Consider the following 15,612-nt stretch of genomic DNA (forward strand, 5'->3'; position numbering starts at 1 on the left):
AATATGAATCAGCGTGTACATGCTGGAGTAAACTTGTTTTGGAAAGCTTTTAGATCAGAGCCGTAGTCCCAGTCATAGAAGCAGACTAACACCTGTAAGAAGAATACGTCGCTGATGTGAGACTCACCGCTGGGCATCACAGGCTTTAATTTGGTGTCCTGCAAAACCCACCTTTTCCTCTAGTTGCTTGTGAATTGAAGAAGTGGAGAGAAAAGTGGTACAGGGCACTTTGGTGGTACAGGGCACTGGAAAGGTGTTTGTTATTATTCTTCTTGCTTGTTGTTACTGTTACCATGTAAATGGGTGATACTGGTTGGAAACTTACGTCTCAGGCAATTAAGCGAGAGGTTTGAGCTCCCTGCGAGAGAGGGCTATTAGAGTGCTTCAGGAAAACATCAGTTCTTTCACATCAGCCTGGGTGCCTTAGGAGAGCCGGAGAAGAGCCACAGATTTTGGCAGAGTGAGCCGTGTAAGCATGGAGGGAAGAACTAAGAGCAGTGACTCTTGATTTATGCTTTGCTTGTTTCTTTAGTACCTGATGGTCAATGGAGGCTCAATAAGAGATGAATTCTGGGTAGGCAACAAAGGGGATTAGTTTACTTTTGGGGGTCATGGGAACGAATCCTTCCTTCTCTGCTTTTAGCTGTGCCTGTTGATGAAAGAGAGACATTGACTCTTTGAAAGATGAAGCTTGACTTTATAGTGATGATTTGCTCTTAGAAATTATTTGAAGTAAGAACACTTGGCACTGTATAAAAGTGTATAAAAGAGTATGTATAAAAGATTTCAAGTCCCTGCCTTGAGGAATATACACACCAATTAAAACATGTAATATATACTGTATGTATTACGCATTAGGGGAAATAACACCGAGTGATGGATTTCATTTTGGAAAATAATTTTGAATCATTTATGGAAAATGTTTTTAAGGACGAATAAAAAATAATGGGAAAACTGGTTCTAAATTCTGCGTTGAAACACGAAGTCGTACAAGGGGAAAGGATACAAAAGATACATTAGGGAAAATGAATCACTGCCCATGCAAAAGAAAATAGGGTAGAACTGTGGAGGTCCCTGAAGAAGATGAATGACACTTGAACTTGAGATGAATGACACAAGACATTTGACCTGGCTTTTGGCATCCTTTGATATTTGGGAGGGTGTGATGCTGTTACTAGCAGTGTTACTTGAATAGACCAGAGGGGAACAAGTTATGAGCTAGGTGGCTGGAGACTCTGCTGTAGTAACTGAAATGCCTGGAGAATGGGCATCTGCTAGGGAAGGGGACAGAAGGGACAAGAAGCATTCCAGAGGCCCCATATGTTCAGAAGAGGTAGAGCAAGGCAACGATGAATGTGGGGAGTGGACTCCTGAACAGTAATGGGGGGGGGGGGAGGGAAGACGTTCAGTGAGTTTTTAAATACTGAGTTTGAAATGGCTTGCAGGGCATTCGCTGGGGGACAGCATGCACAGAGAGGAGTTTGTGAAAGGGGAAAGGAAGGAAGAAGGGGAAAGGCAAAAGAAAGCAAAAGGAAGGAGGCTGTGTGCCTGGAGGCCCTGACTACGGAGGCTGAAATGCACTTGCAAATGGATAGCCAGTGAGCCAGGGCTGAAACTGTGTAAGAGAGGGAAAGCCCAAATGGAAGAATTAGTCATAAAGGGCCCGAACAGGTTTGAGAGAGAGCAGAGGAGAAGGAGGTACTTCAGGAAGAAGCAGAAGTGTTAAGGAGAACTGAGAAAGCAGAGGCTGAAGGCTGAGCAGACAGAAAGAGAGAGGTGGGGAAAAATGACCTTTAAACTATGTCAACAGGATGGTGGTGGCTTGGGAGAGGTAAAGAGCGTGGAAGATGAATGCAGATGATCCAGAAGGGATTTGACAGCCAGGCCAGGCAGGCAGCGCATGTGGATAGCTCAGGCTTGGAGGCATTGAAGGTGACGAAGGCTGGGTGGAGCTGGGTGGGAGAGGGGAATTAAGGAGGTCAGTGCCACCAAAGTTTGGTGTGTGTGAAGGTGAGATGGTGTGGGCACACACTGAGGTGGAAGGTGAAGTGAACCATGCGTAGGGATAACATTGGGTTGACTTCTCTGTCACGGAGGCTATTTGTGGCTGTGTGTTAAGTAGCCACAGTTGTTTGAAAGGATAAAGTCTAACTATAATATCTAGAGATGCAAACAAATTCATGTTTTGTGTGCCTTTGGGTGTGTGCAGTTCATGTTTGTTTTAGCAGTCGATAGATCTGTCTTGGAAGTTGTAGTGTATCTAAAAGTAAGCAAACTAGTAACAGCCTGTGCAGTAGACCTTTTTTTTTTTTTTTTTTTTTTTTTCTTCCCTACAGGCTTATTTGCTTGCTATATTTTGAGTGATAATTTCAGATTTTTGGTTTTGGTTGTTTGAGGGTTGTTTTGTTTGTTGTTGTTTTCTTTTTTTTTTTTTTCTTTCCCTTGTAGTTCCTCAGGAAGTCTCGTGCAACCTTTGTGTGCAAATGCTGAGTTAGGGGTGGTTTTTGTTCCTTGGCTTTTCTCTGATGTTGGGGCAGTGGTCTGCCTTCCTGTTCACACTGCTGCTGAAAAAGCTGGCCAGAGAAGGCTAGCAACAAGCTCATGGTTGGTTTGGGGGATGGATGTCCGTCTGGGCCCTTTTCTTTCATGGAGTATGCAACGTGGAGTCACTTGGGTAAGTCATTATCTGTCTGGATTTTTGGGGAAATTACACACGTATATGTATGTGAGGGATTGGCCCAGTGATTCATTGTCTTTGATTAAATGGCAAGGTAAGGGAAGGTATCTATACCTATTTACGTAAGGAAGGTGGAGTAGCCCTGAACAGAGTTGTCAGGGTTTATCTTATGATATCCACAATGTACTGTCCTGCCAAAATCTGAAGCATGCCTTACATTGTGCAGTAATGAGAGCAAAGTTAACAGGGTTGGTAAAATGGGCCTTGAAATCATATTTATAAGCGACGCGTGGAATCTGTTTGTCTCTGTGTGATACATTGCAGTGATGTTCCACAGAGATAGTTCAGCACTTCAGACCAAAATAAGCCTGGCCAACTGACAGCTGAAAGATTTGATTTTGGGTTCAGTTTCTCTTCTCCTGACTGGGAGCTTTGAAATCCAGAAAAAGTCATCTTGTGCTTTGTATCCATTTGGTATACGGGGCTGTTGCTTTCTTCCCTTTATGTTTAAAAAATGAAATAGTAAAAAGAGGGGAAAAATAGTTACCCTGCTGTGTAAGTCAACTCATGTTTTATGGTAGCATCGCTTTTGTTATGCTAGCTGTACCTGTTTCCTTTCCTGTGCTGACAGTGACAGGCCAGTGCAAGGCCCAGTGTATTTCACAGCTGGATTTATCACATACATAATGGAAGTAGATCTTAACAATGAGAACTACAGAAAACTCTCTAAAATGAATTTATGGAGTAGTGAAACAACAGCAGACATCTTCTGGTCTTTAAAACTGCTGGTGGACTTAGAAACTTGTGAGCTCTCAGTTAAACTACCAGCAATCTTGGCTTATTTAATACTTGGCTTATTACCAAGTATTAAATAAGATCATCATCACAAATTGTGGATTAAGTGATCTTCAGTGGTACTGTGTATGCTAGTGAAAAGAAAATGAAATCAAAATATTTCCAAGGCACTGGATATCTGAAGGCAGATTTGCCTTCAGTTCTGTCCTGTTCTGCATTGGGGGTGGTTTTGCTGAGTCAAAGCTGTGTGCAGTTTCAGTAATGCACTGGGTTCTGAGTCTCTGCTGGTACGAGCCAGACTCCAGCTTCATTGGTTTGGGATCTCTGATGCAGTGTCTGTGTCCTGGCATGGGCATAGTCTGCGTGCTTGACATTCAGAAAAGTTGCAGAGAATGGAAAAACTGTGATTGAACGTCTTAATTACCTGCTTAAGTTCTTAAACATTTAAGAAAGCTTCCTAAAATAGAGCTAGTCCATTCTGTTTAGTGCTTTGCAAGAGCTTACAGGAAAATACTGTCTATATATAAAAAAAGAAAAAGTAACCCAACAACTGAAAATGAGTTTTCAGTGTTGTGTGTTTTGTGAGCTTTGTGTCACTTTTCAGTGCTAAGCTGTGCTACCTCCGAAGGTAATGTTTAACAGAATGCTTTTATGGCTTACTGCATGTAATTATCCCTCCTTGTATTTCAGGGCACAGTTCTCCTCCTTTCCCTGCCCCCCCATTTCTCTGTACTTTTGTGTTTTTGTGGGGGTTCCTCCCCCCCCCCCCTATTTTTTTAAGCTCTCTTGAAAATGGGACTTTGAAAAGAGATAATACTCTGCAGGGGGAAAAAGTAAGCAAACAACTTACTGGTGTTCAGAATTATTATTTTTTTATTACACTAAGGCTTTAATAGTTAATCAAATAACAGTGCTGTAATTCTAAATCTGTTAACAGGTTAACGCTTGGCAACACTTATATTTATAAGGTAATGATTTTACTGTAGTAATTTGAGCAGTAGGATATATTAGGTATAAGAGAAACCGATTTATTACCTTGAATTTCTTAATTCTCCACACAGCCTATTTCATAGCCATGTACCGTAGAAATAATCTTTACCTCCCATTGACCTGCTGAACACCTAGCTGTAGCTAATAAATTTGCTGTGTATTAAAAACACAGCTTTTTTGCATTCAAGGTCTGCTATGGATAAACCATTCCAGTGTTGTATGCGTGTTCTAAAGCACTGAAGTTTGTTCCTTGTTGGTGTAATTGTGAGAGGGAGGAACTGGGGCACTTAGGACAAGGTTCTTCATGTACTTTTGCTGGGGTAGGAAATCCACAATTCAGCATGTTTACTTTTAATTACACACATGTTTTTCTTGCATTCAGGACTTGATTTACACAGCATGAAGGCATTCCAATTTTAGCTAATGGTATGGCTTCTCATTTGATATAAATTGATCTCATGGTACCGTGTGTGCTTACAGCAGCCGGGGATGTGGTTTGTATGGGGCTTGCATTGATGGAGCAGATGAAAGAGGGAGCAAGGTGTGTGTGTGTGTGGTGTACCAGCAGGTTATGCCAGCTGAGGATCCAGTCCCCATTCTTCTGCAGAGAATGCAAATATAATAAAAGTAAATATTTTATTGTCATGATGCTGCAAATAAAAGCAGATTTTTTTATTTTTTTTTTAACCCCCGTTTTAAGATAGAAACTAGGCAGAACATAATTGAGCATATTGGCAGGAAAATGCCCTGCCTATACAGTTGGAAATCAGCCTCCATGCTGCAGATTTAAAATGGCCATGTTGCAACTCCCTGCAAATTGGTTTGCGGTGGAAACCCTAACAAGATCATTAAATATAAAAGCACTGTTGGATGCTGGGAAAGTACTGTGCTACACATACATGTGTGCATCTCCATGGACGTGCATGAATGGACAGCATCAATGCCATCGATTTGAATAAGGAGGTAATATACAGTATTGAGGTGACTTTGCTTGTATTTGGAAATTGTGTTTATTATGATGCTGTCAGAATTGTGAATGTTTCTTCAACTTTTTAATTTTTGGTACTTGAAAATGCTAAGATGCTGAAGTAACTCACTTGGCTGTATGTGGCCAAATAAGAGAACATTATTGTTAAACTAAAGTACAATGGGTTCTTTAATTTTAATTTTTATTTTGTTAAGATTTGCTCTAATTTGAAATGAGGCTCATATTCAGAATTAGCAATGGTATTGCAGCATGTTGAAATAAAAGCTTTTGACTTTCCAACATATATCATTAATGACCCTAGGAAAAGAAAAAATCACATCTGCACTAGTTCAGTTCTTGGCTTTTCTAGGGCTGATCAATAATCACATTGTGTATTCATTCCCCCCAGCCCCCTACCCTGCAAGGTCAACTTTAACTACTAGTCTTTATATTTCAGAAAAAGGACATAGACTGCCTTATACATTAATAATATTGGTCTCAGTGTTTCCTTTGGATCTAATTTACTGTTACCCCATCAAAAATCAGTAACTTTTTTCCTTCGTTTTTACTTTTTTTTTTTTTTAATTCTTTGACATTTTTGGGGGGAGCTTTTCACCTCTCCCTACCTTCTGGTGCTGTGTTGAGATATCTACGTAGGAATTTGAGGATGCTGAAGTTTGCTATGGTTTTGCTATTTAAATGGAGCCCTTCTTTATTGTATTATTGAATGTGACCATAACAATGGGAGAACAACAATTTAAGGGCTTCTTGTCTGGATGGTAACGCAGCTGCTGCAATAAAGTCTTGTTATGGTTGACCAGTCACATTTGGACAGTTATTTCTAATTAGAAGTTCTTATTTACGTTGCATTAGAAAATAGTTTGAAACAAACTGATAGATACTTGAATGAAGTTGGTTCATTTTCTCCTCCTTGCCTTGCAAGATTAATGTTGCTTTTTTGTTTTGTCCTGCAGCCAGAGTAAGTAGTCTTGAAAGAACCTTCCTTTAAAATAAGCTTTTTATTTTGGACTAGAATGTGGTGGTCTTCTACAACTGCTTTAAAATAAAGGGTTATTGTGGGTGGCTGTGTCAGTGTTACATATCACCCCTAGATTAAGCCTTGTGATGGTGGCATTTTGTGATTTCTGCGTCGTTGTTTTCGTTCCATTAAAGTACTGCTGATACTGGTTCCCTTTTATTCATTTCTTCATATTAGAGTGGAAATGTAGTTTGTTCATAATGGATTATTGATTGGTCTGAGAACAGCAGAAGCCCCAAGGCCTTGTCATCAATGGTACTTACTCTCCCAATAGTGAATGCATCACTTCATGCAGCTATTCGCAAACCCAGTCTGTAGGATATAAGCCCGTAATTGTTAATCTTGTACAGCGCCGTTTTTAGGGAGAGGAACTCTTCATTGTCATTATGGGATTTTCCCCCTCAATTTGTTCAGAGAATGGCCCCTTTGTTTTGTTAGCAAGATAAAGCTTGTCCTGGATGTTAATGATATATTTTAATTCCTTGCTCGTAATACTACAGTGTAACTAATAAAGCACATTGCTTTGTCTCCAGAAGACAAACACGCACAGTACACTAAAACACAAAATATGTACTGAGTGGGTTACAGCTCTGTGTTTCTCCACAAACCCCGGAGCAGCGCAGAGCAATCCCTCCCCTGCCCCCCGCGCTCCTGAACTGCTTCTGTAGGACCAACCAAAAAACTGGGTTATGCTGTTCCTATTGTCTTGCTGGCTTGGTTTCGAGAGAGGTCACCTCCCTGCAGATGCCTACCTCGAGCTTTTTCAGCCTTGGTGTTTTTTATCTCTATTCCAGTGGATTTGTTCCCCTGCTAAGGGTGCGGCATCGGTTCAGAAAGGCTGGACTCTGCTTTCACAGCCCTTGCTGCCGGTCTGGATCCTGCTGCAAAATGTCATTAGCTCATGGAGGGAGAAAGGCACAAAAACATATAATGTAGTCAGAGAAGCTCAAAATAATGTTTCACTGTTCAAATGGCAAACTTCTCAAATGGGAGCAGCTTCCTCAGCTCCAGAGGAAGGCTGCTTTAAAACAATTAAACAAAAAGTATTGCAAAATGCTGCTTAGGGATTTTCTAAAACATCAGGTGAAATAAACTTAGAAATTCTGCATTTTTCCAGGAGCCTTTTATTTTCCCTTTCCAGTCCTCATGTCAGTTTTGACAGGCTTAAACAACAAACTTCAGGAGGTCTGTTGTTAAGATGACTGTGTGTAATAATTGAGTACATTTGAAAATTAGAGAATCTTCTTCCCGAACTGGCTCTGGATTTTCTGATAACTTTTTTTTTTTTTTTTTTTTTCTGTATTAGTCTGGATTACTCTCAAAAAATCAGTTCAGAGCTATGTAGTGTTTACCTAATGACAAGTTTATTCTGTAGGTCAGTGGACATTGGGATTTTCTGTAAATTTAAGGGTGGTCTGATTATTTCAAGATATACTTGCTCTTCTACCTTCTGGTAGAGTATAAAAGGTATAATTATAGTATAATTATCAGCTCAAAGCAGTAAAGGGTCTATAGACAAGTGATAGGGTCCATAAGAGTCATCTCAGTAGGATGGGAACATAAACTGGGATGTCAGGATCAGGTTTTTGATCAGGGCTGTGGACCAGTGACTCTGGCTGTTGAGAAGGAGCCAGGTTCCCCCACAAGGAGAGGAGAAGAGGGCACTCAGGTACAGTAAGCTCCACGTGTGTGGAGAGCAATGGGTCTGCAGCTTGAGGAGAAGACGTGGAGGGGGAGAAAGGTATCTGCAATTCAGTGAGTTAGAAGGCTTGCAAGGCAGTTGTTAAACCTTTCATTTGCTCTTTTTCTCCACTTAGCTGTCTTCTAGTGCCTTACTGTGAACAGCAAAGTCTTTCTGACTTGGGGGCAATCTGAGCTTCCTCAAATCTGGAGAGAGTTGGTCTCTAGGCTGCTGTTCTTTGAAAGATACAACTTTCTCAAATTCACCTACATGTCTGCCTGCAATATGATTGCATCATCTAGCAAGAATTTTTCTTCCACGAGATCACACCTCACAATGATGTGTGTGTTTTTTTTTTTTTTTTTTTAAGTCACTGTTCCTTTTGGCAGAGGAGCATGATGGAGTGATTGGAGTGCATATCCAAGCCTCTTGGAGATGAGAAGAGCGATATTTCTACAGTGCATTTATCTTTCAGATGTGACTTGAAATATTTACACCCGATCTGAAAGCATTTGATTTCAAAATACCCATGTTGCTATTTGAAAAGTTCCGTGATGCTTGCTGAATTGTATATTCTTGCTTATTACCTATTTATTACCTCTCATCCTGCCACTCCAGCCAATGCAATATATTTTTTAAAGTCAAGTTAAATTGAGGGAAAAAAGAGTTTGTAGTTTTCTGAATGTTGGAACAGGAATAATTTTATTCTAGGTTTTCCTCTGTCTACGCTGAACAAGATATTTATATGACAGAAATGAATTTGCAGTTACTTTTTCAGTGTGGTATCTTTTGTGTTGTATTTTTTTCCTGAGTGGCGGGGGCACAGCCTATCTCGTCCTCTTCCAGCATGTGCAAGTGGCATAAAGAGTAGAGTATCAGGTATTGCAGAGTGCTCCCATTTTATTTAAACCATTGCTCCCTGCACTTTTACCTGTGTGCCTCACTTTACAAGTAATGTGAAGGTCTGGCATCAGCCACAAGGGCAATACAGCTGAGTGTACCTGCTGCAGTGCTGGAAGGGTTTCCTGGGGAAGCTGTAGGTGATACTGGGGCTCCCTGGTGGCAGCAGGTTGGCTTTGGCCAAATGCCTTTTCCCTCAAGCCAAAAACTCTTCACAAGGTTGTTTTTTAAAATCGGAGCTTGTTAGACGTTCTGGTGCCTACATGTTTGAAATAGAATCGATTTACATTTCCTTACAGCTTGTGCCTGTAGGGATCTCCATACCTTGGCAGCCTGGGAGAAATCTGCAGGCTTGATGCAACTCTGCTCTGAATTGTGTGTGACAACCCAGAGCTGAGGAACTGCAGGCTGAACTTGGACCACAGTGAGGAAAAGTTACCAGTTACCACCTGAAATTACTTCATGCATTTTTAGTAGCCTTAGGGTAGCTGGAGGTGGCAGGATTCCATGTGTGCTGAAAGAGTAGTATTTCAGAATACTTCCAAATTCATAATTATGTCCAAATATCTTTATCATTGCAGTCAGCCAGAAAGAAACAAAAAAAAGACATGGCAAAATTTACTTGCTGCAAAGGACTAAACAGTGTGGTTTGGTTTACTAGGTGGTATCTGCCATCTCTTGTGCCACTTTTGATGTTGAAAGAATTGTCTGATAACTAAAGTGGAAGTTACTAAGCTAAAATTGTTAGAATTTTGTTGTTGTTTTCCTTGTTTTGTATGCTCAGTCTCCGGAACGGAAGCAGTGTTCAAAGTGGTCATTTTTATTTAGTATTTGCTGCTTGTTTCCCTTCCAATGAACGCGAGCTTTGTTGTTGTGCGAAGAGCCCCTCTAGGAGAATTACTTCTAAGTGGCACTCAGAGGATGCAAGGAGGGAGTTGTGAGCTGCTCCTGGATGGCTGTCAGTCAATTTGCCAAAGCCTAAAGCAGGCCTACACGTACTGCGTAAAGAAGACTTGGATTTGGTGAACATTCATCCTCCCCCAGGAATTTCTATCTGTGGAAGATCAGACTTGAAATTCTGCTGGTTTTAAATACGTATGAATTCAAACAGTCCAAAACCAGGAACACTTTATTTCAACTCCTTAAGTTATAAATTGCAGGGCACAGGCCAAGCTAAAGTAACAAAGCTGAACCATTTTTCTCGGAATATGATAGTGAAGATGATAGGTTTCTATTAACTATTTTAGATTAATGAAATTATTTGGTGTTTATTTATTTATTTTTTAGCACTGACTTATTTTTCACCCTCAGGCCTAATTGAATATAGGGCATGGGGAATCTCCTCCCGTGAGTGGCTGGATCTCTCTCATAAGTAATGCTTTCTTCATATCCTCGTTTTCGTAACGCAGCTTCATTAATGAAAATGCTATGAATAATTAAAGTGAAATGTGTCAGGACTAAGCATAGGAAAGCTGTAGCCAAGTAAACAAAGGGACTCTAAAGCTTGGGATTTATATGTGCCTGAACTGCTGCTTGTAACATTCTCGTCTAAGTTTGGCTCTTAAAACTCTTTTGAACTTGGACAGGAAACACTATAGAAAGTTGAATTAAAAAGGGACCTATATTTTTTGTTTAAAAGTACTGTACGAGCTTACAGTTAAGCAGTGTTCTCACTGGTGTAAAGTACAGAAAATGCAGAATGTAGAAAACACTATCTAAAACACCCAGAACGATCTGTCCCCAAGGCTTACCGGCTTTTTTTATTTTATTTTTTCCCTGCTCTACAATGGTGCAGAACATTTCAGAAGCAACTGCTGCTTGTTCAAGTATGCTGTAGCGTTAAATGGAAAAATAAATAAATAAAAATTGCTGTATTGCTGTTTCTTTTTATTGTTTAATGAATTTTAGGTCAAGTCTTTGATTATGAGACAATGTGTGTTGCTACTTGGCAGACTTGGATTACGGGTCAAATAAATGAAGATGTTACTTCGAGTTGTTTCATCCATCAATATGCAGTAGAAAGGGCATTTTTTATTTGCTGTTTTGCATATTTGTACCGTCTGGTACGGCAATAACTTCTAGTGGCTGCCACGCAGGACGTTTGTTGTGAGGCTGCCCCTTAACTTGGTCTTAAGTAACAAATTTCAGGGATTAATTTAGATACTCTTGTTTGTAACTTCATGCTTATAAGGACTTCTGAATTTGTGATCTGATGTGATTTTTTTATTTTTATTTTTCACCTCCCAAAGGCTAATATATTAGTCATACAGTCAAGATATACAAATGCTTCATTCAAGAAATGAGATTGCATTTCTAATACATCTGTTTTAGACATTACTATCAGCTCTCTGAGAAAAAGGTTGTTTGGGTAGATGCTGTAGATAGTTCTTAATGTGCTGTACAGATACTAGATATGCGGAAAATCAAACCCAGAAATGAATGGTTTTGTAGCAAATAAGAGGTCTAGATTAACGTAAACATAATGAAATTATTCTATAAGGTGTAACTGAGATGAACATTGTATCAGTTTTACCTTGCTTTTTGTTACACTTATGCTGGTGATGTGGTTGAACTCTACTTACTCATTTACATATTGGAGAGACACAGGTGAATACAATGAGAAACTTCAGTATTTGCAACTTCAGATCTGCAGCTCTTTATTTTTTGAGTCATAGATATCGAGTGATGGATGTGTGAATATACAGTCTTGTTATGGTTCTGCGTATTTTTAGCTAAATCTTACGATGTTTTCTAAAGGCAGTAATAGCTCAGTTCTGTTTATTAGAGAATGCAGTATTGTTTGATCTAGTTGTGTGCTGTTTGTAGTACTTAATGAGCATAGGAAAGGGGGGAGATTTCTGTTTTACAGTTGTGGTAATTGGAAAAGAAGCCATCTATTAAAATCTAACCATTGATTTTTGGCATGTGCAAGGTGGAGAATTGCTGGTGCGTTGTATCTTGCATTGCTGAGGCATAGATGATGACCCCTGTAATTTATTGTGGCAAGATACAAATACTTTTAAACTTTTATTAATCTGGTTTGTTAATCACAGTTGCTTCTCACTTTGTTTGTTTATGGTTAAGATTCTTCTTCATTGAGGTGGGTATTCTTGTGGTTTCCTGTATGTCTTGCTGACATAAATCACCCGCTTTTAAGATGAGTTGATACCTAAGCACATTATCAGTTTACTTTAAGATGGAGATTGAATATTGCGCTTGGAGTTTTCTTCCTTGTTGTCCATCAGGAGATAACTTCTAGTTATACAGAATGTTTTGTCAGACTCTTCATTCTTGTTTTCTCTTTAATCAAAGTAGTGAGCGTATGCAGTCTCTGCGCCTGCTCTGTGCATGCCACATCAAGCAGAGCAGAACTGTCTGAGACGCAAAGTAATGCAGTTGCCAGCAGGAATATGATATTTGCTAAAGTCTCTAGCAAAGCCTTTTATCTTTGGCAAGTAAGTATTTTACATGAAATTACACATGATGGTAAAGCCACAGATTTAAAGTGTAATAACCCCCTCAAGAAATGTTTTCCTCATGTAAGGTGTATTTTTAGTTGCTTTTGCTTGGTTTTAAAACAAAAATATTTTTAAAGTTCATGTTTCTTTAAGACGATGTGATGTAAGTGTATGAAATGAATTCTTTTTTCACGGTTGCTCCTTTTTGGATTTTGTTTATTAATGATCCTTTGAATACTTGCCATTGAAGTCTAGAATATCAGTGAAAAGAGAAGCTGCGACTTTTTGGTGAAATAAATTTTAGTATAGTATGTTTCTCAATGTTGGTGTGAGTGACAGAAACTGTTGAAGTCAAAATATTAATAGGTTTAAATATATTTAAAGAGCCTACTTACATGATTTTTGTATGTTTACATGATTTTATTCTTGTTTCAGGTGATCTATCCAATCCACTTACAGAACACACAGAGATAAATCGGTGCTTTGGACTCTCTTGAGCAGCTGCAAGGAGAAATGTCACCCTGAGGATGAAGCTATAAAACATCTCCCTGCAGAACCGTATGATTGAAAACGCGGTCCAGCCCTCCTCTGCTGCCGGACATGTTTCTGTCCTCCTGCCCCTCTCACCCAATGCTGCATTAATACAGATGGATCGTGGCAGAGAGGCAGAAATGGAGTTACGGAGATCCTCCAGCCCAGGCAAGCTGAGCAAGAACGACATGGATGCTGACAAGACCATGTGCCACAGCTGCTGCATCTGCGGTAAAAGTTTCCCTTTTCAGAGCTCCTTATCGCAGCACATGAGAAAGCACACAGGTGAGAAGCCCTACAAATGTCCTTACTGTGATCACAGAGCTTCCCAAAAGGGCAACCTGAAGATCCACATCCGTAGTCACAGGACAGGCACTTTAAGTCAGGGACATGAGGTGGAGATGGGAGAGGCACAGCTGGGTGAGATGGGTGTTTCGGAGGGTCTTGGCGGCTGCACCAGTCCCACCAAAAGTACATCTGCCTGCAACAAGATCTTGAATGGCACTGCTCAGGTAGACAGCAGCAAGATCTTGTTGAGAAGCAGCAAGAAGGAAGTTGCGGAGGCGGCGCCCACCGAGGAGGATGGCAAGCTCACCGCTTATCCATGCACCTTCTGCAAAAGCAAATTCGAAAGGAAGAAGGACCTGGAGCAGCACCTGCACCAGGTCCACAAACCTTTCAAGTGCAGGTTGTGTAACTACATGACCCTGAGGGAGGAGACATTGTTAAACCATGTAGAGAAGGACCATATAACTGCTCAGGTCCCGAATGGGGAGGCCTACACTGAGAACTGCAAGAGCGAGCTGAGCGCCGGCGAGTTTCCTTGCGAAGTTTGCGGCCAGGCCTTCAGTCAGACCTGGTTCCTGAAAGCTCACATGAAAAAGCACAGGGGCTCGTTTGATCACGGCTGCCACATTTGTGGCAGAAGATTCAAAGAGCCCTGGTTTCTCAAAAACCACATGAAGTCGCACGGCCCGAAGACTGGGAACAAAAACAAACTGAAAAATGAGCTGGAGCTCATAGCCACTATCAATGACGTGATACAGGAAGAAACGATTGTGACGGGCCTGTCTTTGTACGAAGTCTGCACCAAGTGTGGAAATCTGTTTACAAACATGGAAAGCCTAAAAGCGCATAATGCTGTTCACTACCGGGCTCAGCGGAGCAGTGCCGGGGATAAAGCTGAGGGCTTAATTGACGGGAGCCTGAGCCCCTCAGTAACAAAGCAGTTTTTCTTGCAGTGTCTCAATCTAAGGCCATCTGTAGGGCTGGATAGAGTTACAAGGGGACAGACTGGAAAAAGAGTAGCCGAGCTGGATCCAGTCAGTAGCTACCAAGCTTGGCAGCTGGCCACCAAAGGAAAAGTAGCAGAGCCCTCCGAGTATGTGAAGTATGTGGGGTGGGATGAGGCCCTGGCGGACGCGGACGTGACTTACGACAAGGATAAGAGGGAGTACATCCTCGTCAACCAGGAGAAGCGCAAGCGGGAGCAGGAGTTGCCCAGCTCCTCCAGCAACCCCAAGAAGAAGAGCTGCCCCAGTGGGCGCCCGGAGAAGATGAGCAGTGCCCCGACAGGGGAGAGCTGCCCGCTCGCCCACGGCGACCTGGACTACCGTCCCTCCTCGCGGCAGGGCAGGCGGGCCACCCAGAACAAGTCCACCGAGTGCTTCGAGTGCGGCAAGGTCTTCCGCACCTACCACCAAATGGTGCTGCACTCCCGGGTGCACCGCAAGGAACGGAGGAGCTGTCGCGAGGGTGGGACGGCCGCCCAGCCTGACCGCTATGGTTCCAGCAGTGAGGAAGGGGACTCAGGCTCCGTCAGCGGGCCCAGCACTCCTGGCTCTGCATCTGCCCCAGAGGACTCTGCCACCTCTGGCTTGGGGGAGGAAGGGGCCGAGGAGAGCTCGGAGGAGGGAGCAGCTGACCCCTCATTAGGTAAGATGGCTGCTGGCTGGCCCTGTTCTCTCAGGGCTGCTGGGACCTGTGGTCCCTGTCCCCATACAGTGAGCAAAAGGAGTGGGCAGGAGGTGCATCGCTCCTTGTCTCAGTGTGATGATTTCGTTGTTGCTGGTGTAAGTAATAAAAATGAGATCTGAGGACATGTTCAGAAGGTACAGGTAAACTTGGTTCAACAAAGGACTCCTGAGAAGTATCTTAGTTACCTGTAGCAACAGTCACCTCTGCCGATACCTTAGGGACGGGGTGTCCTCCCTGCACATCTAAGGAGCTATTTTGCCCCAATATATGGACACCCAGCACCTTATCTTGCCTTTAGCGTGCAGGTGTGGTAAGGGTGCAGCTTGCATGGTGTTGCTCCAAAGTGCATAAACTCGTTAATCGCCAGCATGAGAGTCGTTTCTCTCCTCTCCCTTCTGCTTTGCTTCCCAAACTTGTGTTTATAACTCCAAGGGCTGTAATTAATCTCTCTGGGTTAAAGCGGTCCTTTGAGCCCAACGCTATTAAATGGAACAAATTATTCTCCAAATAGCAGCAAAGTAAATATTTGAAAGAACACTATCAAACACTTTTGCATCATTTCTTTTTTCTTCTTCTGATTTTTGTTGTTCACCATTA

At 41.7% G+C, this 15,612-nt stretch overlaps 1 protein-coding gene across 2 annotated transcripts in view; it reads left to right on the forward strand.

Annotated features, from left to right (window-relative positions):
* The first annotated feature begins 12,942 nt into the window (after window positions 1–12,942).
* The window catches only part of ZNF516 (zinc finger protein 516), a 60,040-nt gene continuing 57,370 nt past the window's right edge, over window positions 12,943–15,612 (forward strand). For both annotated transcript variants that reach the window (XM_035317493.1, XM_035317494.1), the window contains exon 1: window positions 12,943–14,973. In XM_035317493.1, the coding sequence (XP_035173384.1) occupies window positions 13,068–14,973 (1,906 nt within the window). In that variant the 5' untranslated portion in view covers window positions 12,943–13,067. The remainder of the gene's footprint in view (window positions 14,974–15,612) is intronic.

Source organism: Oxyura jamaicensis, chromosome 2, assembly GCF_011077185.1.
Source record: "Oxyura jamaicensis isolate SHBP4307 breed ruddy duck chromosome 2, BPBGC_Ojam_1.0, whole genome shotgun sequence".
NCBI classification, from domain to species: Eukaryota; Metazoa; Chordata; class Aves; order Anseriformes; family Anatidae; genus Oxyura; species Oxyura jamaicensis.